Source organism: Esox lucius, chromosome 4 (assembly GCF_011004845.1).
Source record: "Esox lucius isolate fEsoLuc1 chromosome 4, fEsoLuc1.pri, whole genome shotgun sequence".
In the NCBI taxonomy this organism is placed as follows: domain Eukaryota; kingdom Metazoa; phylum Chordata; class Actinopteri; order Esociformes; family Esocidae; genus Esox; species Esox lucius.
Window position 1 is genome coordinate 24,846,325 of NC_047572.1, and position 20,715 is coordinate 24,867,039.

General features: G+C 41.8%; 1 protein-coding gene across 1 annotated transcript; it reads left to right on the top strand.

The window, feature by feature from the left end:
• The first annotated feature begins 5,475 nt into the window (after positions 1-5,475).
• npy7r (neuropeptide Y receptor Y7) lies at positions 5,476-18,005 on the top strand. Its single transcript, XM_010898482.3, has 2 exons — positions 5,476-5,624; positions 15,015-18,005. The coding sequence occupies exon 2, from the start codon at positions 15,360-15,362 to the stop codon at positions 16,506-16,508; it is 1,149 nt and encodes a 382-aa protein (XP_010896784.2). The 5' UTR covers positions 5,476-5,624; positions 15,015-15,359; the 3' UTR covers positions 16,509-18,005.
• Positions 18,006-20,715: the final 2,710 nt, after the last annotated feature.

A 20,715-nucleotide genomic window follows, 5' to 3' on the forward strand; every position in this document is an offset into this window, starting at 1 on the left:
TGGCATTTTAACAGGGGTGTGTAGTCTTTTTATATCCACTGTATATGACTAAAAAGTCTCAATGTCTCTCTAAATGCAGAAAAGGCAAGAAGATTGCAGGTAAAATGTAAATATTGAAGATGATGAAGACAGTTTCCTAAATGTGGTCAGTATGAGGGATGCTTATTGGAGGGTGACACAAGGGCTGCAGCACCTTTTTGGCATTGTCAATTAATCATGTAATCTATAAAATGTGGGCAATGAGGACTTTGAAGACATTCAAGAGGTTTTTACACATAGAAGCATCTTGATGTCAGAACTGGCTCTTAAAAAATTACGTTATGGAAAAGACAACATGACTTTCAACATACACTTGCTCACACACAGCACACAAAGTATGAAACACTGGGGGCCATTATGGGCTACGTCAACCTTTGCATTTGAATCCAATATGGGCACTTTATTGAAGTATTTTCATGGAACACAGTATGTCCCTTCACAAATAGCTAGACATTTTCTATTGTGGAGAGAATTGCCAGAAAAGGCCAAGCAAACTATCACCAGTGCAAAGGTTCAGTCATTTGTTGAAGTACTTTATTTTAATAAGCAAAAAATGAAAAATGTGAAAAACTGAAAAATGTGAGATACTAAATGAAAGTGTCAAGGGTTTTGGGCATCCACCTTTGCAAGAAAATATTACAACTTCATACAGGCTTGCCATTGCCAAGTTATGTAGAAATCTAGGTCTAATCTAGGTGCTACTGGTCTTACAACCTTTTTTTGGTTGATGGAGTTGTGTATCACAGTCAAAAATATGACAGACTAAAGAAAAGATACAACAGTGCTGTATGCTTGAAAGACGATACACTGTGTTTAATTAATTACTTAGTCATTTTTAAACAAAAGTGTGCACATCAAAGCCCTGCATGTTGTGTATGTACCAAACATTGCTGTGTTTTATTTGAGGTACTTGCTAAATCTAGCAGGCCTTGTAAAGATTTCCAAATAAATTTACATAGTACTTTTGTACATGAGGTTAGGAAGACTGGAGACTTCAGTGCCATCTGGCCTGATATGATAAAGATGAAATGTGTTGTTGTTGAAACAGCTGATAAGTTGTACATTACACCTTTGCCAAATCCATATGAACTGGACTAAAACATTCAGTTGTTGTCCAGGGTTGTAGCCAATGATTTACGTATTACATAAAGAGACTTGCTCCTTGATGTTTTTTGATGAGATTTAAATACATGTATATTTCATGTTCTGGTTATGGCTTATAATTGCATCCAGTATGAATCAAGTCTGTACAATACTCTCAAACCTTGGACAAATTGTATATAAAATCAGCTAAATGTTTATCTGTTTCTGTGTGGGTTAATAACACTACATAAACGATCAGGTTCACTTCCACCCATGTACTATTTACTCCAGAAGCTATTCCACCCCATAGCTGACTTTACCATAAACTTGAACATGTATGTTTATAAGGTGGTATGTAAAATATAGGCTATGCTGGAATACTACCTCAAAAATCCAATATGTGTGAAAAGAAATAAGCAGAACTACAAGCCAAGTATACTTAAACTTCTTGTATCAAGAATTCTTGATTATACTTTTCTTAAGAGTATCTCAATCAATAAATTGAGTACAAGTATATGCCAAATATACTTAGACTTTTTCAGTATACTTGTCAGTATAAGCCAAGTACACGTTAGTATAATTTTGTTAAGTATATCTCTGATAAGTATACAAAAAGTAAACTGAAAGTATACTATCTTATTTTTAGTTTAAAAGAAGTATACTAATAGCACACTGGAATAAACTTATTTTTGGTAAGGTGTGACGGGCAGAACTCCGTTTTCAGTTAGTGACTAAGCAACACAAGTCTGCTGTAGAGCTCGTCACCACCCCTAGCTGGGAGGGGGCCAGAGACAATTACTCGATGCCGAAACATCTTTCTAGCTAAGTTACACGCTGATGCTATGTTCTGCTTCGTAACATCTGACTGTTTCATCCTAATGTTGTTGGTGCCAACGTGAGTAATAATGTCTCTGTACTCTCTATACTTGTCAGTTTTAGACTTTACTGGCAACAACCCCAGATTTGCGTCTACGCCGTTGGCTCTGCCCCCCAGTAAACAGTGTACACTCGCCGGCTGATTCTTTAGTCTAATACTGCGGGTAATGGAATCGCACATGACTAGAGTTTTCAGTTTTTCCGAGCCACTGGTAGAACATGCCTGCTGCTGATCATTCCCCTTCGAAGACAGCTCAGGCCTTGACTCCGACTCCAGTGGAGAAAACCTGTTGAAAATCTTTGTCGGCTCTAGCAGCAGCAGCTGCAGGTCCCACCAGAGGACATTGGGCCCTCATGCCACCCTCATAAAGTATGTTTCTGACAGTTTGGTCAGAAACAAACACACCAGTTTCCCACTGGAAGTCATTCTGTAGGGCTCTGGCAGTGCTCCTCCTGTTCCTCCTCGCACAAAGGAGAAAATACCTGTCCTGCTGCTGGGTTAATGCCCTTCTACGGCCCTGTCCAGCTCTCCTTGTGTAATGGCCTGTCTTCTGGTATCTCCTCCATGCTCTTGAGACTGTATAGGGGGACACAGCAAAGCTTCTTGCGACCGCACATATGGATGTTCCATCCTGGAGGAGCTGGACTACCTGTGCAACCTGAAAGGACTGCAAGTACAGCCTCATGTAACCAGTAGTGACAAGGACACTAGCAAAATGCTAAATTAGAGAAGAATCACTCAGGAAGGATAAGGAGATGGCAATTGTCCGTTGCCACCACCTGCAAAACCATTCCCTTTTGGGGGTTGTCTTGATTTTGCCTTCAATGTAACTGTTGTCACTTTCATTTGCACCAAAACAGGTGACATTAATTCACAATCGCTTATGTTTCCAAACTGGACAGATTGATACCCCTGAAGTTTAACTGTGATGATTACGTCTTCCCTTAAAAAAAATTAGCAGTGTAGCATCAAGAGGGAAAAAGAGAGGAAGACACTACATTTCTGTATAGCTTGAGAGCCTCATAAAGAGTGAGAGACAGAGAAAGGAACACAATAAATGTTGGCATATCCTTAGAACTTCAGAATGCCTGACAGGGTCTGCGACAGGAAAACTCTCTTGTCTCTGATCATTGTCACTTCAGATCAGCGCTCTGAGCTCCACCAGGGACCAGGCTGAACTGGGGACTGAAATACAGTCTCAAATTGCACACTATTGTCTTTCTAGTGCTCTTCCTTTGGCCAGGGCCCAAGGGGTAAGTGCATGATGTAGGGAGTAGGGTGCCAGCTGAGATGCAGCCACATGTATAGCTGTCCTCTTCCTCTTTTCCATGCTCCACATCAACCAGATCCTCCCTCCATTTCTATTTGTGCATCTCAAATGAACACCCTTTTTCATGTTAAGTACACCCTTTTTTTCCCTGGTCAGAAATAGTGTAATACACAGGTAATAGGGTGTAATTACAGACATCTCATCTGTGGAAGAGATTCTTTACAGGGTTAGGGTCTTTAAAGTAGACTGAAATGCATCTATCTTTGCAGAAAATTCTTCCATTACATTTAATTCAGACTATCGTGTGGAGAGACATTTCCTGGCTACATTTATGCCCCGTCACTCATCTCTGTCTTAGAAAAGAGAAGCAGAAGCCCCTCCCATTCTGGGAGCTTTGATGCAGTCATTCTTTTTCACCAATGTCTTGACCGTTGCGCTGTCTTCATCAGGGTGGTGTGTCAAACGCAGCAGGTCGATAGAAGATTCCAGAGTAGATTCCAATACGTTCATCTGCCACATTCATCTGATAAGTGAGGCACATGTCATTTATATCATGCTTAACTCATGCTGCAAGGCTAATCTAATGCAAATAAATGGTAAGGCTCAACATGATGTAATCTCTGTTCAACACTCATGCACTTAAAATCGCTCTATAATCTCTGCATAGTGCTCTGTGTTGGGGACACAGACTCCCCATGTTGCCACACGGAGTCCTGACTGATGTCCTGTGGGCTGGCGTTGTCATGGGCTCGGTTCCTAATTGAAAGTGCAAATTACGGAGGAGACAGTATAGCTGCGTGGCCCGATCAATGTGAACTGTATTGCTTTTGCAGTCTGTCATTACAGCAACCCACCCTTGGCACATCTCTGTACAGCACCGGAGGACCGACACCACTGCCTGGGTATTACACTGCATTAGACCATGCAATCAATGCCATTATACTCCACAACATTCTCATCCGATCTATTGTAAGGCTAGCAGATAACGTATGTGTACTGTGGACATAAAACATATAATAGGAGTGGGCACCTATACTGCTCCCTGACGAAAACCTGTACCTGTCGCCACCCTTCAACCTCTGTGTCTCCTCTTCACTGGTCCCCCTCTGATTCCTACGTGCAATAAAAACCTTGCAAGAAATATCGAAAAATATTCTAGGAGGTGTAATTTGTTCCAATATATAAATGCTTCATAGGCAAATAAAACAGAACCAGTTGAAACTATACCGGTCCCATATGGCACTCTACCTGTTCAGTTCCTTTATAGTACAGTACCTTTCATCTGGGTTGATAGGGCTCAGGTCTAAAGTACTGCACTATATAGATCATCAGGCTGTAAGATGCATCCTATAAATGTATCTTTATCTTTTTACGGGCATTAATATGTCTTTATGATCCTTTAAGACCTTCCAGCAACCACCTTTGCTTATTATCATACCGGTCTAGTGACTTCTGTGACATTACAGACAATGACTTGGGTGACACCACAGGTCGAGCTATGACCCTGTTTTGAAGGCACCACAGGTCAAGAAATGACCCTGTTTTGAAGGCACAGTTCATGTTCTAATAACCAACCAACATGGTAAACTATTCCACCATGATAGATACTGTAACAATACAGATCTGTGACCTGAAGAAGAAACAGAATGGTTCCAGAGGCACAGTGTCTGTTTTTATCATGTTACTGTGCATCAGCTTCCCTGAAGGAAAAACAGTTCATCGTTTTGCTTCTTCTTTCTCAGAATTTGATTATAGAAAACACATAAAACGAAGTGAGAGATTCAAACGGCCTTTACCCTTTGGGAATGTGTGTGTTATGTCTACTTCGAAATTACTTTTATTATTGAAGTTTAAACTATTGTTTGTTATACCTTGCCTATTTTCCATTTCCATTAGGCAATGCAAACTACGTTTTTGGGAGGGGGGGGGGCGTTCGTTTTAAAATGCAGGTACCACAGTCCGACATGGAAGATTGACATTTAAATTAATAAAGCCTACTTTGGTAGCCCACATGTTTAAAACCAATACGAAATAGAATATTCGTGTTATGAAGTAAATTAACATCCATCCGCTTCATATTACCCCCTGGCTATTACGTTCCCTAGGGGTTTACGTTAGTTCGGTGCGTTGCTCGTGCACTGCTCATGGGACGCGCTGAAAGAGCGGAGAAACAGCTTTGCACTGGGCACATGCACAGAGACTGGGGGTGAGAGAAAAGCTCAATATGTGCGCTTCTTTGTATACGGCTGGGTTGTGAGCTTCGCAGGAGCTTCAGGATTTTCACTTGTTCCATGAAACATCCAATTAAATAATCCGTATACGAAGGAATTTTATAGCCAGTGATAGAGAGGAAAGGTACGTCTTTGAATGTGTTAATATATTTTACTGAATATGTTTGCATATTTGATTAATTATGTACAGCTATTACTGAGAACTGATTTATATTTTAAAACATGACTCTTGGTTGTCTTGTTGATAATATCAGGATCAATACTTTTTGAAAGTGTGACGGTATTTATCACGCGTAATAGGCTATGGATCAAAAGTTCTTTCTGTCGCTTATTAACGCACTTTTATCATCTCTTATTTCAGGAACGTTGTGCACAGATTTTTTCATGATATAAGCATACAGATTCTGAATTAACTATATAAGCCCTGTATTTGGAACTGTAATCTACGGAGACATTATTGAATAGTAAATAGCACAAATGTAGTTGCTAACCGCAGGAAGCATAACGAATTTACGCATAAATCGTCAGTAATAATATGCTGTCATTCTTTTTTTTAATATGTATCTAAGACGTCGAGTTTACAGTTGCACTTGTGTCACATATAAATCATAACATTTGCATATCGCTAGTCTACACATGAGCAGGACTAATTCTCTTTTCATTTTAGTAAAAAGATTTACAGCAAAAAAAAACACTTTTGTTGGTTTAGATGGTTCATGGCAGGTTAGGTTATAGGTTGAGCGAAATTCGTGCTCTTTAGAAAGCCCTCGAGACACTCACTAAGCACTTCAGACAAACCACTCTTGTCTGTCTGTCCCTCTGTCCATCCACTGTCTCAATCACTTAATCTGCTATCAACATATTTCAGATGACACACTACACAGAGTCAGCAGATCTGAGATGGAAATAATGTTGCTTTATAATGTTAAATGCTGTTGAACAGTTAATCAGCTCAGTACGGAATACTGAACACGAAATCAAAATATATTCATCCACATCCTTTATTTCTGTTACCAAGACACAGGCAGTACTCCAATGGATGAGTCTGCTTTCATATTTCCATGTCTCCTCTGTATTTCAGTCTGCATTGCTTCTGTATTTCCATTTTCATGTGTCGGTCCCCAAATGCATGGCTGAAGCTAGAGGGATGAGAATCTGTAAGAGTTTAACTTGAAGGCTGTAGTTAAGAAGGATGAGGTTCTGGAGGGTGTAGTTAGAAGCGAATAAGTTCTGGGTCCTGAAATTAGAAGGGATTCATTTCTGGAAGGATTTAACTTGAAGGCTGTAGTTATGAGGGATGAGGTTCTGGAGGATGTAGGTAGAAACGAAAAGGTTCTGGGTCCTGAAATTACAAGGGCTTTGTTTCTGGGAGCATTTAATCTGAAGGCTGTAGCTGGAACGGATGAGGTTCTGTTAGGATTAACCTGGTGGCTGCTGTTAAGAGGAGGAGGCTCTAGAAGCTGTAGCTATGAGATTTTAGGTTCTGGGGCCTGTAATTAGAATTGATTCGGTTCTGGAAAGCCTAAACATGGAGGCTGTAGCTAGGATGGAATAGGGTTCTGAGGGGCTTAATAGGGAGCCTTTGGTTATGAGGAATACATTCTGGAGGCTGTAGTAGGAGAGATGGGTTTCTGGAGGTTGTCGTTTGGAAGGATGATGCTCTGGAGGCCCACTCAGCCCCCTGCCCCCTTTTAAATGTTTCTGAAGGGATTTTGACAAACTCATTGTTTAATGACTCCAAGTTTGTTCTGTGTGGTTACTGTAATGGATGCTAATTCCCAAACTCTAGCCAATCTGGCTGCATCAATTGATATATATCAATATATGTACGTACTCAGGAAGTTTAAACTGGGCTATCAACATCAGAATTATACAAACAAATGTGGTTATTTGAAAATACCCAGAACATTTGTTAGGTCATAGGTAATGTTTAATGAAACTAAAGCTGTCCAGTTGTGTTAATGGTTATGAAATGTTTGTGTCAAACATTTGCCCTATATTGAGTTTTATTTTGGCAGTTTATTGTGTTATAAAATTTGTTGGAAACCTAACAACAACTTTAGAGATTATTCTGTGGTTGCTGTTAAAGATGTTGTGCAAAATCCAAAGGTTAGGAGAACAAATGCATCCCAAATGGAATTCTGTTTCTTCAGATGAAGTGGCTAGACGAAGTGCACTAATGTATCAGGGGATATTTTGTGGCGCTGTCACATGTCCAATAGGCCAATCACATGTCCTTCTGTCCTTCAGTCCACGTTTTAAAAAAATCCTCCAAAAGAGGGATCCCCAGCAGAGTCCCCGTTTCTTGTCTGTCTCCACGGAGATGACCTTTTAGACAGTGGTGTTCTCTCTGTCTAAAGGATGTCCTGGCTGAAAAACACTCACAGTCACTAGCTGGAACTGTTGTGTGTATAGGTTTGTGTCTGTGTCTTTGTGTGTGTGTGTGTGTGTGTGTTTGTGTGTGTATTCGTAACTTAGGGTTGCACAATGAATCAAAATGAAATCCAACTTGCTATGTGCACAATTCATGTCAGAAGAGGAGGCAACATTTTGGAATACAAATTAGTTGCTTTTTATGTCCATTTCAGAGATATGTGTTTATTTTCTCCTCTTGTCAATCAATCTTCCTACAAACACTAAGTCCTGCCACCTGGCACTCAAGCAGCATAGTTGTTTTTTTTATTAGCTTTTATATTCAGTAAATTGCTGTTAAATCAAGTACAGTAAGATATGTGTCTCAAACTGGAGCAATACTGTTGGCCACTTAAGTCATACTACTTCAATAAACTCCAACAATTCAGCCGCCTAAACCTACACCCATATCTACAGAACATTGCATCTAGAATCACAACATAAGGTCAAAACTTCACAATTCCATTGTTTGCCCATGTGTCTGTCGCTGTATGATGTATCTCCGGTCAGCAGCGATCCAGAGCTGTAGACCTGGGTGGAACCATGCCTGCGGAGTCAGATGTTCCAAAAGCTTTGACATTTGCTTTTTTAATTGATGTTCTATCAGATAACATTACTTTGTGTAATTCATTTCACATCCATTTAGTTAATTTGATATATTTCCCTTCTACCCTTTCCTCTAATTAGAGATGTTGGTAAAAAAAAATAAAGGAATAAAACAAAAATAGAGATCCTTATTAACTTACTGCAATTTAATCATTTGGTAATACAGTGGATTATCTGAAACTACAGCATGTTTCATTAATGTACCAAATGACACCCTATTTTCTAGTGAGTCCACTACTTCCCACCACAGTATGTACTGCCCAGAGAATAGAAGCCCATGCCTTTTACCCCCATAACACAACAGAATCCTCCTCGTTAATATCTCGATTCCTCATCCTATGTTGCGCTACAGTTTAATATTCACCTCAATATTTATAAAAAAAAAAAAAAGAAGACCCGATTGTTGAGAAGGGAAGGGAAAGGTTGGGTCTAGTATATGAATATAAAGAAAAATAAGTTTGAGACCTATGTCTCATTACCAGCTTGGTGTTACAGCGTATAAAAAACAAGCATACAAATAAGACAACAAACATTAAATGAACTCACATTTGGCAGATCCAACCCAACAGGCTGGACTAAAATAACCCAGCATGTTTTCGGTCTACTTTTTACCAAATAACCCAAATTTGGTTGTTTTTATCCCAGTTGTTTTAACAGTTTAGACGGCGATGAATGTGCCCTTTACCTGTGACATTATGGAGGACATATAAAGCGTGATGTTTATCTGTCTGACACACAAGGAACCCACATGCCAGTGTGCGTGTCACACAGCGCCGAATGGCAGTCCTAGTCATTCATCAGCCGTTCACAGAGGATAATCTCAATCGCCTCTCTGCCGGCGCAGTTACACCTTGTATCCCAAATGACTCCCTATGCTCTATGTAGTGCACTAAATGTGTCCAGGGCCCTGGTAGGGCACCAGGAAGGGAATAGGGTGCCATTCGGCATGCTGCCTGGGTTGGATGGCAGTGAAGAGGAGAGAGACAGGGTAATGGCAGAGGAAGAGAGGGCACAGAGCAATCAGGGAGATACATTGGTGCCACTGCACCTTGCAGGCCCTGGGATCCAATACATTTACAATGTAGAAGACCCTCTAACCCAGAGTCACTCACAGTTCAGTGCAATCATGTTGAGATGGTGAGGTGGGGCAACCACACAACCCAGAAATAATAGATGTTACTCAATAGCTTTCAGCTTTTCAATACTATTTGAATTTGTTTAAATACAATATTCAGATACTTTCACACATTGCTAGACTTTATTTTGAGAGTCCCAATTTCCATCTGGAGATGTTTTATAGATAGTAATATAATCAACAAACTTTCAACAATATTTAAATAAACTTCCAGTTGATAAACAACTGCATGCGAAGGTTAAGGTTAGGGTTAGAATAAGGTTTACACATTTACACTACACTCTAAAAAGGGTTCCTGGAGGATGTTTAGGTGATTCTTGAAATTGAATCTCTGTATATTCTGTGCAGAAAATTTTTGAATGTGTTAAAGTTCTTAAAAGGGTTCTTCAAAGAAACCCTTTTAAGTGCTTCCTCAAAGAACCTTTTGAAGAAAGTGTTGGGATTAATTAGACAGTGAGACAGATGGACAGCCCAGACAGGGACAGAGAGACAGATCAGACATGGACAGAGAGACAGACCAGACAGGGACAGAGAGACAGACCGGACAGGGACAGAGAGACAGACCAGACAGGGACAGAGAGACAGACCGGACAGGGACAGAGAGACAGACCAGACAGGGAAACAGCCCAGACAGGGACAGAGAGACAGATCAGACATGGACAGAGAGACAGACCAGACATGGACAGAAAGACAGACCAGACAGGGACAGAGAGACAGACCGGACAGGGACAGAGAGACAGACAAGACAGGGACAGAGAGACAGACCGGACAGGGACAGAGACACAGACCAGACAGGGAAACAGCCCAGACAGGGACAGAGAGACAGATCAGACATGGACAGAGAGACAGACCAGACATGGACAGAAAGACAGACCAGACAGGGACAGAGAGACAGACCAGACAGGGACAGGGAGACAGACCAGACAGGGAGACAGACCGGACAGGGACAGAGAGACAGACCGGACAGGGAGACAGACCGGACAGGGACAGAGAGACAGACCGGACAGGGACAGAGAGACAGACCGGACAGGGAGACAGACCGGACAGGGACAGAGAGACAGACCGGACAGGGACTGAGAGACAGACCGGACAGGGACAGAGAGACAGACCAGACAGGGACTGAGATAGAGACTGGACAGAAAGGCAGACCTGACAGGGACAGAGAGGAAACAGAGGACAGATAGACAAAGTAACAACAGAAAAAACAGATAGAGAAAAGAAAGACAGAGACAGACAGACAGACAGACAGACAGAGGGAAAAGAGAAGCAGAGAAAGATAGACATGGACAGAGATACAAAGATGAAGAGATAAAGGCACAGAGAAAGGGATATATATATATAGAGAGAGAGAGACAGATTGAAATAAACAAAGGGATAGAGACAGATAGAGATGAAGACAGAGAAAGTGACAGAAAGATATAAAGACAGAAATACAGATTTACAATAATACTTCATCGGTAGTATTTTACTTGTAGTATTGTATTTAGCAGAGGTTTATGTGTGTTGTGTGTGTGTGTGATATCATTGTGGGCAGAGGACTGGGCCAGGAGGAATCCAATTTGGAACATTTCCAATATACAAACCTAACGATCACAAGTCAATTTCAAAGGGCCGTCACTCAGAGAATCGGTACCTGGGGGATATAGGGTAAAACCATTTGGCTGATGGGTAGTGTTGATTGTTCAACTTGCAAATAGATTTTCAATACATTCTTATCCACACTTTTTAACCTTTTCATAATTTTCCTCATATTTCAGAACAATCCAATTCTCTAATCTAGTTTCAGAGACCAACTGGCGCCTTATTCCTTATATTGTGCACTTGTTTATCTTGCCCTGGTCAAAGTAGTGCACTACTTAAAGGACAGGGCGCCATTTGAGCCATAGACTTATCTTACATTGTTTGAGCCAGTAATGATTCTGTTTTTCCAGAAGACCCAAACTTGCTCACAATTCAGGGAGTAAATTGAATTGACCATCATTAGCTATTGAGCTAGCTGCCGGCAAGAGGATTGTGAGTTTACAATCCTGACAGCCTGAATCAGAAGCAGAAGGATGTGTTTTGTGATTATTATTGTAATATATTGCATTTTGTTTTAAGTAGCCAGGAAAATCTGAGTATGAAATGCCAGAGTGACTTGACTGAGAAGGCAAGCAGCAACAATCGATATAACATTAAATATTTAAAACCTACAATACTATTGGCACTATAGCTTGATGCAGCCTACAGGAAACATTCACACTCCCCAGAGAGGTTTGGAGGTTTTATAGAAACTGGGGGCCTAAAGGGGAATAACGACAAATATCTACAATTTGTCTAAGTTCATAAATTGCTTAAAGTAATTATTGGACTGTCTGTCTATGAATGCAACCCCCCCACGCAGGGAGAGCAGGGTCAAAATAGTGCAGTGTCATCTGGTTTATATTGCTTTTCCCACACTAATGTGATTTGAGAGAACCCACATCCAACCTGTACATTGTCCTGAAGGTCCTCAGTAAAAATGGCCTTGTCTATATAAAAGGCTGTCAGTCATAGTCGTAATTATGGACCATCAGAACGCCGGGGTCTGGACCAAAAAGACAGGAGTCTGAAGTCCGGAAACCCAGGCCTAAATGGCCCCTCTGACTCCCCGGAACAGGGATGTGTTCTCATTCAGGGACTCTAATACTTGTAGGTGAAGCAGAGATTGTGGGCTACTCCATTCGTCTGGTGCACAATAGGAGTCAGTTATCAATTTAGAGAGTGTTTATGTAGCTATCAATCAAGCCTGTGGTTTGTATATATCTTTAAAAAAAATTATTTACATATTTGTGTTAAATGTTTCTCTTCTATATAGTTATCTGATATCAGGCAGCTACCTGCCAGGAGGAGAGTGTCACTATCAGCCTATTGATACTACGTACATTTTCTTGAACAAAATGTATTTGAAATAACATTAACATATGTAAACACAATGTTTGATTCACATTAGCAACACGAATCTCCTGCTGTTATGAACAACACATGCGCATGCTGTGTTTTGGCCTGACAGCTGACTTGGAAAGTGTTTGAACTCACTGGTAAATGTCGGGAACTACCACTGCGCTACTCTCCATCCAACAAGTGTTAACTTACAGGATCAGACTTCCCACGTCACCGCTCTTTCCACTGTAATGCACAACGAGCGAGGCTTCAACATTAGACCTCAGTAGCCATGGGGGAGTATCGGTCGGAATAGTGTGACTGTAATGTATTGTAATGTGAAAACAACATTTGCTAAGAGCACAAATCCAGCAAGTCATTATGTCATCACCATGAGTCTCATGTGGGCCCAGAATGCATGTGGTGCAATCTGAATGGAAATGAATAGATGCTAATTAGCCACCGCGCCGGAGGTTTGTCTTCACCAGACGCCACATCCTTTCTAGCACACTTATGCTCTGTACGGTGCACTTTTTCTGTCCAGTGTGTCGTGTCAAAGAAGGCTCGCTACATAGGGGAAAGTGCGCCAAATGGCACACGGCTAGTCTTCGACTTGACGTTCCTTCACACATTCGTTTTAGCATTACACTTTCTAGTTGTCGCATTAATCTTTCTAGTTGTCGCATTAGTCTTAATGGTTGGCGCATTAATCTTTCTTGTTGACACATTCGTTTTCCTGGTTGGCACCTACATTTTCCTGGTTGCCACATTAAACAGTGAACTCGGTTCGAACCACTGAACCTGGTTATAACTGAACATTTGTCTGGTTGTTAATTCCGTTGTGATGAAGGTGATCCCGATTTTAAGTTCATATGAGTGTTCTGAGGAATTAAATACTGGCACTGGGTCACTTGTAATTATTTTGTATGTACCATACCTGTGATTCATCTAATGGGTCAAATGGGTTAATCCTAATTTCTGGATTATGTCTCCAATCTTAGTTTCTGTTGAAAACGGATTTTATTTAAGCTGCATTCTGTTGAGTTGAATAATTCATTTTGTGTTTTTTGTTAAGGGAAAATATTATTTTGTGGTTTCATATAGTGTGGGGCCATGAGAGCATATATTCTTGAAGGTTAAATGACCTATGTATATCTTATTAATGGTTAGGCCACACAGTCCTCACATTAACCTTCACATGCTCTATTACTGATAAAAGGACCTAAATATTACCAACTTGGGACTCTCGCTTTGGTGGCTGCAATTCATTCTATGCAGAAAGGTTTTTCTATAATCACAGTATTTTCAATATACTGTAGCGAGTGCAGGTTTCCCAGCCTCATATAAGCGAGCTTGCCAACATTCTTCAATTGCAATAGGTGCAGCTGTTCTTGTTCTCTTGTCTAATACGTTTGCTACATTTACTGTGACTACAGACCAATTTATGTATAGTATTTCAACAAAGAAAATTGCAACGGGCCTACTGGTTATAAATAGTTTGCTTTTGGTCCTGAGGCAAAAACAGTTGAGAAGCACTGAACTGAATGACTACCTTCCCTGCCCCTCCATAAATCCTGGTTATAGGATGCCAGATCTCTGGACCTGGGAATTCTAGGAAAGTTACCGGTGGCACTGCTGCAGCACTCCTGTCATGACAGTGTCCTGGTTTAGTGTTTGGATACGTAGGAAACGGAGCCAGTAAACAGGGTCCTCTGGGCCTCAGTCTATCTCTCTTCTCTCATATAAACACATAGAGATTTATAAACACATACACACACACACTCTTTAAACACACATGTATAGAAAGATAAAAGGGATGTCCAATGGTCATGTATTATAAATACACACACACACACACACAGTAGGGAACTTAAGAAGAAGCTCATTGATTAAATAAACCTCTATTAATTAGAAGCTGGAAACCTAGACCATTATATTATATTATGGGTACCCAGAGATATTATAGGTACCCAGAGAGGGAGAAATATAATGGGGAGGAGAGGGAAAGGTAGACGAAGACAAACTAGACAGGGATGAAAGAAGAGAGAGAGAGAGGTTAGGGAGAGAAAGGGTTGGAGAAATAAGGGAAAGTTGAGAAAGACTGACAAAGACAAGACGGAGAGAGAAAGAAAGATGGGACTGGAGAGTGAGAGCAAGGGGAAGTGAGAGAGAGAGGACCAAAAGCAAGAAATGCACTCAGACAGAGAGAAAGACCAGACAATTAGATGAATAATGATACATGTCAGGATGTATATTAAGGAGTCATCGCTATCTCAGAACCTTCTCGAGGTAGCTCTAGACTCCACCAGACACAGCTTACAAAACCTTATCCTAGTTTATCAACCACGGCCCATATCAGGCTTTTAGTTTTAGTTCCGTTGATTTCAGTATTTTCTTTCCCCTGCATTGTGACCTCTGTGTTATCACTGAATGGCTCATGTGTTGTTTCTCCCACTGCAGGATTCTGGACTGCCCAGTAGTGACGGGGGCCCAGCTCTGCACTGTTGTACCACCCAGGCAAAGCGGGTCTGAACACATTAACACATCTGAACTAACTGGACTCCGTGCTGTCAGCAGTTAAGCCCAGTACAAGCGGCCATTCTTGCATGTGTGGATCCTGAAGTGTTCTTCCCTGCCGACTGACGGGCCAGACAGCATACCCCCCCGGGCTTCCGACAGTCAGGCACTGGACCAGGGAGAGTTTGGTCTGAGACACTGGTACCTGTACTGGACTATACAGACTATATTTGGACTGACCCACCAGTGATATCAGCAGTTCTGGCTAACGTCTTCCCTGAAGACAACATGAGCCCTCTTGACCTCTACAACCCTTCCAACAGCACAGCCGACGTAGATACAGCGCCAGGCAACGCTGACGCCATCTCCGCTCACTGGCAGCAAGGCATGCTGGGTAATGACAGCTACCCCGACAGGCCAGGGTTCCATACTGACATCACAAAACATGTTGCGGTCCAAGCGACTCTAATCATAGCTTATTGTCTGATCATCTTGCTAGGCCTTGTCGGCAACGCCCTTGTCATCTACATGATCATCCGCTTCAGGAACATGAGGACTGTCACTAACTTCTTCATAGCTAACCTGGCCTTGGCTGACCTGTTGGTGAACTCGCTGTGCCTGCCGTTCACGCTGGTTTACACGTTGCTGGATGAGTGGAAGTTCGGCGCGGTGCTGTGTCACATGGTCCCCTACGCCCAGGCGCTGAGCGTTCACGTGTCAATCCTGACGCTGACCATCATCGCTCTGGAGCGCTACAGGTGCATCGTTTTCCACCTGGGCCAACGACTCACCTGGCGTAGCAGCCTCCTCATCATGGCGCTCACCTGGACGCTGTCCGCCGTGCTGGCCGGCCCGCTGGCCATCTTCAGGGAGTACCGCCAGGAGGAGATCCCGTCCATCAACCTGAGGATGTCGGTCTGCTCCGAGAAGTGGCCCAACGGCAGTCACCGTGACGGGGTGATCTACAGCCTCTCGATGCTCCTCCTGCAGTACGTGGTCCCGCTGGCTATCATCAGCTACGCCTACATCTGCATCTGGGTGAAGCTCAAGAACCACGTGAGCCCGGCGAGCCGCATTGACGCCGTCCAGCGCAGGAAGAAGACTACCAAGATGTTGGTTATGGTTGTTGTAGTCTTTGCAACCTGCTGGTTGCCCTTCCACGTCTTCCAGCTGGCCAGCGACCTGGACCTGGTGCTCAGCCTTAAACAGTACAAGCTGATCTACACCCTCTTTCACATCGTAGCCATGTGCTCCACCTTCGCCAACCCGATCCTCTATGGCTGGATGAATAAAAACTACAGGAACGGGTTTCTCATGGTGTTCAGGTGTGAGAATAAACCAGACAGTATTCACCCAGAGGGATCCTTTAAGACCAGGTCTCTGCGGAGAATGTCTCTGAACGGAAGGAACGGAGGACACCCTCCCACAGCCGTCTGATTGGTTGATAGAACAGCCATCCGAGGCTGCTTTTTGGGGTCATATTGGAAAAAATGGAAACCAATCCATACTGCTGCACTTATCAAAGACGCTACACAACAATGTTGACTAGGGGAGTTTTCCCTGGTATAAAGGGATATTAGCGGCCACTTAGAGATTTCCTTAATATGAAGGGATGTTTGTGCCCACTTAAAGTGAAGCTGAGGCTGCTGTAAAAAGAAGTAAGCTTTGTTTGGGATTGAAAGGCTCATAGCACAGGAGCCAATTTCATGCTTGTGTAAAGTAAGCCAGAATGGCCCATAGGACAGAAGCCTGCTTCTGGAACCTGAGACAGCTTGATGTACAAGTGAAACTAAACCAGACAGTATTTACACAGAGGGCTTGTTCAAGACCAGTGGCCTGATTTATTAACCGTACATAAATATCTCACTAAATACTGGCGCAAGAGGGGTTCCAAAGATGATTGGGATTCATCAAACTGCTGCAACCAACCAGACACGCAGGTTTCTGTTGATGAATGCTATAATTCTGCGCATGTGAACAAGTGTTACAACCACGCCTGGAAAATGTCCTAGGTTCACCTTTCATGGTGACAAAAAGCCTGTCATTCGTTGTGTGATTTGGTTATGTTGGAACTGCTGTTTCTTAAAGACAGAGCAACAGCAAAATATAAATCATTCTTTTAGTGGTGTGGGGAGGTTTTAGTCTTTTTCTTTTTCAAATTAAACATGCATGTCTGCTATTAGTGCCAAACAGTGACCTTGGAGTCTGCAATTGCACAGCAAGACAGTAGCCTACATGTAGTCAAACAGCCTCATTTGACTTACTGGGATGTTTATATTCTTTCAGTGTTGGCTTGAATGAGCGATGGGGTATTGCTGATATTTGTTCATAGGGAATAAAACACTGAATGTTAGGAATGGAGGGGAAGGAAACTCTCTGAGCGCATTCTGATTTTACTGATTGTTGGATTGATTGATTGATTGATTAAACTCCCAACAGTGGCAGGGTTATGGATGGAGATTAGTGCCAACAGAAAGGGAAGCTCAATTGGAGCACTTATTCTTGTTAAAGCAGCTCATCAGGGATAGATAGAAAGATAGAATAGATATAGATAGAACGATAGAAAAAATATAGATAGAAAGATAAATTAGATGACCTCACAATCAGCTGTTGTTCCCCTACAGGGGTGTAACTGTTTGCCAAAACTACGGTTTGGTGAATAAAGTGGTTTTGGAAGCCCGGGCCATAATGCCTGATGAGTGGACAATCAAGAAAACCTACATTTAATATTTTAGGAAAATGTAAAACTTAGAATTACAAATTCAGGTAGGTTCCTCCCTCTTTTGATATGTGTGCTTCTAAAACATTTTGTTAGGTGAAGTCAGGACGCCCCCGGATGTGTTCTTTTGTTACCCTCATAACCATGTGTAACTGTAGCAAGTAAAAATACAGGTCTGGAAAAAATTAAGAGACCACTGCACCTTTTTTTTCCTTTCCAAAAAATTGGAAAAGGAAGGTTTTGAGTGAGGATCAGAAGGGTTCAAATTAAGAGACCACTGCAAATTGGACGGTTCTGTACCTCACTCAAAACTTATCTTTTCAACTTTTTTGGGAAGGAAAGAAAAAGGTGCAGTGGTCTCTTAATTCTGTCCAGAAGCTGTACTTCCTTCTTCTCATGTCCCACTCCAGCGAGAATGTAATAGTCATTGTTAGACTCTGTAGCCCTGTCCATCTTTCTGTAGTAAGCACAATTAAGGGTGCATAGGTCAATTAATTGATAACTTCTGTTTTCTTATTTGAAGCACATACTAGTGTTTGACGAAATGAGGGGTAGAGAAGAATTTGTAACGATTCTTGAGTGCTTCACCCATGCTGACCTGCATAAAGTGATGCTGTTTCTATTTCTGGTTTGCATTTTCAACACAAGACCTTGTCAAAACAACCCAAGGGGTAATTACCACTGATTGGTCTGGAATTTTCTTAGTCAAAATGTTAAAATGTTAAAATATTCTGCATCACTGGCAACACCTCGTGAGTTAAAAAAGATAAACCAGGAATAGATGCAGAGAGAGCAATATACAGAGCAACTGAAAATTCAGGTTACTGTTACAAATAATTAGTCGTAGAAATTTTTCCGCCAATGGGCCAAAGCACAGACAGGACAGACAACTGATAAAGTACTTTTAAATATGATTGTATTCAACATTCTGACTTGATGAGACAATTATGTATTTTCTCAGGCGACATGTTTCAGACTGATTATCCATCGGGTAACCATGGCAACAGTGAAGTTCAGGCAAACCGCAATACTCAATGGTACCTAACGGCTGAGCCTCACAAAATAATAGGTTGAAATGCACCAATTAACATTTAAATTGTAATTGCATCGTGCGCTCCGGCTCTTAACTGAGTGGCCTACACTGTTCCCTTGGAATCAGGCAACTCAATAATATAGCCTTTACTGTATATAAAACAGAATATTTGCATTGGAGTACACATTGCAGACCAAAGAGGTATAGATGATGAAAATTGAGCAGGAAGAACTCCGGACCCTAGTTATATTGTCGTTGTCAGAGCATTTGGTCAATACCAGGAAAATATCATCGCCTTCTTTAAGGACTAATATCTAGACATTACAAGAACTTTAAAGGGGTTGAGGAGAAACTGCAAACGCCTGACTTGAATGTCCTTACCTTGAGATTACTGACGGACTGTGAAAGCTCAGTGAAGAGAAGGCATTGCATGTTAACTGTTTAATGTGCTGCTACTTTAATGTGTCTGTTGCTGTATGTGCATAATAGACTACTGTTGTCAAATGAATGTTAAGATGTGTTGATTAAGCTGTTAACTTTGATTGTAACAGAACTTATTAAACTGAATGTAACAACAGGATACAGTGCGACAACAGTCATTAACATAAATAAAATAATTAACATTTGTTTAATCAGTGGCTGCTTCCAAAACGGTACAAATGGTGTCCTACTTTTGACCAGAGCCCTATCAGCAGGTCCATCAAGCCCCAGTGGTTCTGTGGGTACTACTTAGCGGATAGGGTACAGTTTCAGCCAATCAGAATCAGTGGCATGTGGATCTTTATTTATTTTTATTTTTACTATGACAATGTCACCACCCTCCAAGCGACAAAGTTTGATTTTTCACAACCTCTTTAGTTGGAGAGGATTGCAAGTCAAAGTAGAGTACAATATTACTGGCAGCAGAGTAAAGCGTGTGTGCTGTTCACTGTGAAACGTCCTGTGTTCCAAACGGAAACCTATTCCCTACTTAATACCTGATATTTAACCCGGGCACAATGGGCTTGGTCAAAAGAAGTGCACCAGAAAAGAGTGCTGTTTAGGATTCAGAGACAAGTCAGCACTCTATGGGTCACAACAGGATGTACGCCGTACATCAGCCAGTGTGTCGCTGCTATGCCACTTATGATGTGTAAATAGCGAGAGTCACTGTGGGAAATCTCACACATCTAGTTGGATCCACTTATGTTGCAAACATGAATACGATTTGAATGTCATACGGTACAAGTAAGCCTTTGTTTATTGATGTGCTGTATTCTAATTAATAATAATTTGACTTGTATAGCGCTTTTCTAGGCACCCAAAGCAGTTAAATTAGTGAGGCGGTAAAGCTCACCTCATACACCATCTGCTAGAGGTGCCGGGAATTAGTGCAGATAAGAAACAGTAAGGGAAAATATCAACCAGAAGTCGTTTGGGAAAGACAAAGAATATACTGGGTATGTGCCATGTTTAGTAGGACAGCACAGATCTGTGAGCACCAGGCCACAAGGGACAAACAAACGCGCTAGTCAATTGTTGATGTGAAGGACATCTGTCACAGGTAAGAAGACATCTGGTGTTTAAATGTGGTGTTCTGCTCTAATAGGACCAGATTAACAGTTTTGTCATTTAAAAGACGTTCTTATTCAGACCCACACTGTTGTGCATTTACCTTAAGATAGGATAATGTAAGGGTTTCTAAAAGACCAGCGCCACGCTGAAGTAGCACCAAGCTAACCACAACAGTCTTGGGTTAAGCATCAACTGTCCCACTTTGATGAGGTGTTGCTGGGAAGAACAGCATCAACCCGAGTGGGGAAGACAACATTAGCATGGATTTCCTGGTCTTATCATGCTGTAGTAACGCCCTCAGGCAGCTTGGGCATGGGCATGGGCAAAGAGTCACGCTG

Coding starts and splice junctions, on each gene's coding strand:
- npy7r (XM_010898482.3), top strand. CDS start 15,360: ATGAGCCCTCTTGACCTCTACAACCCTTCCAACAGCACAGCCGACGTA.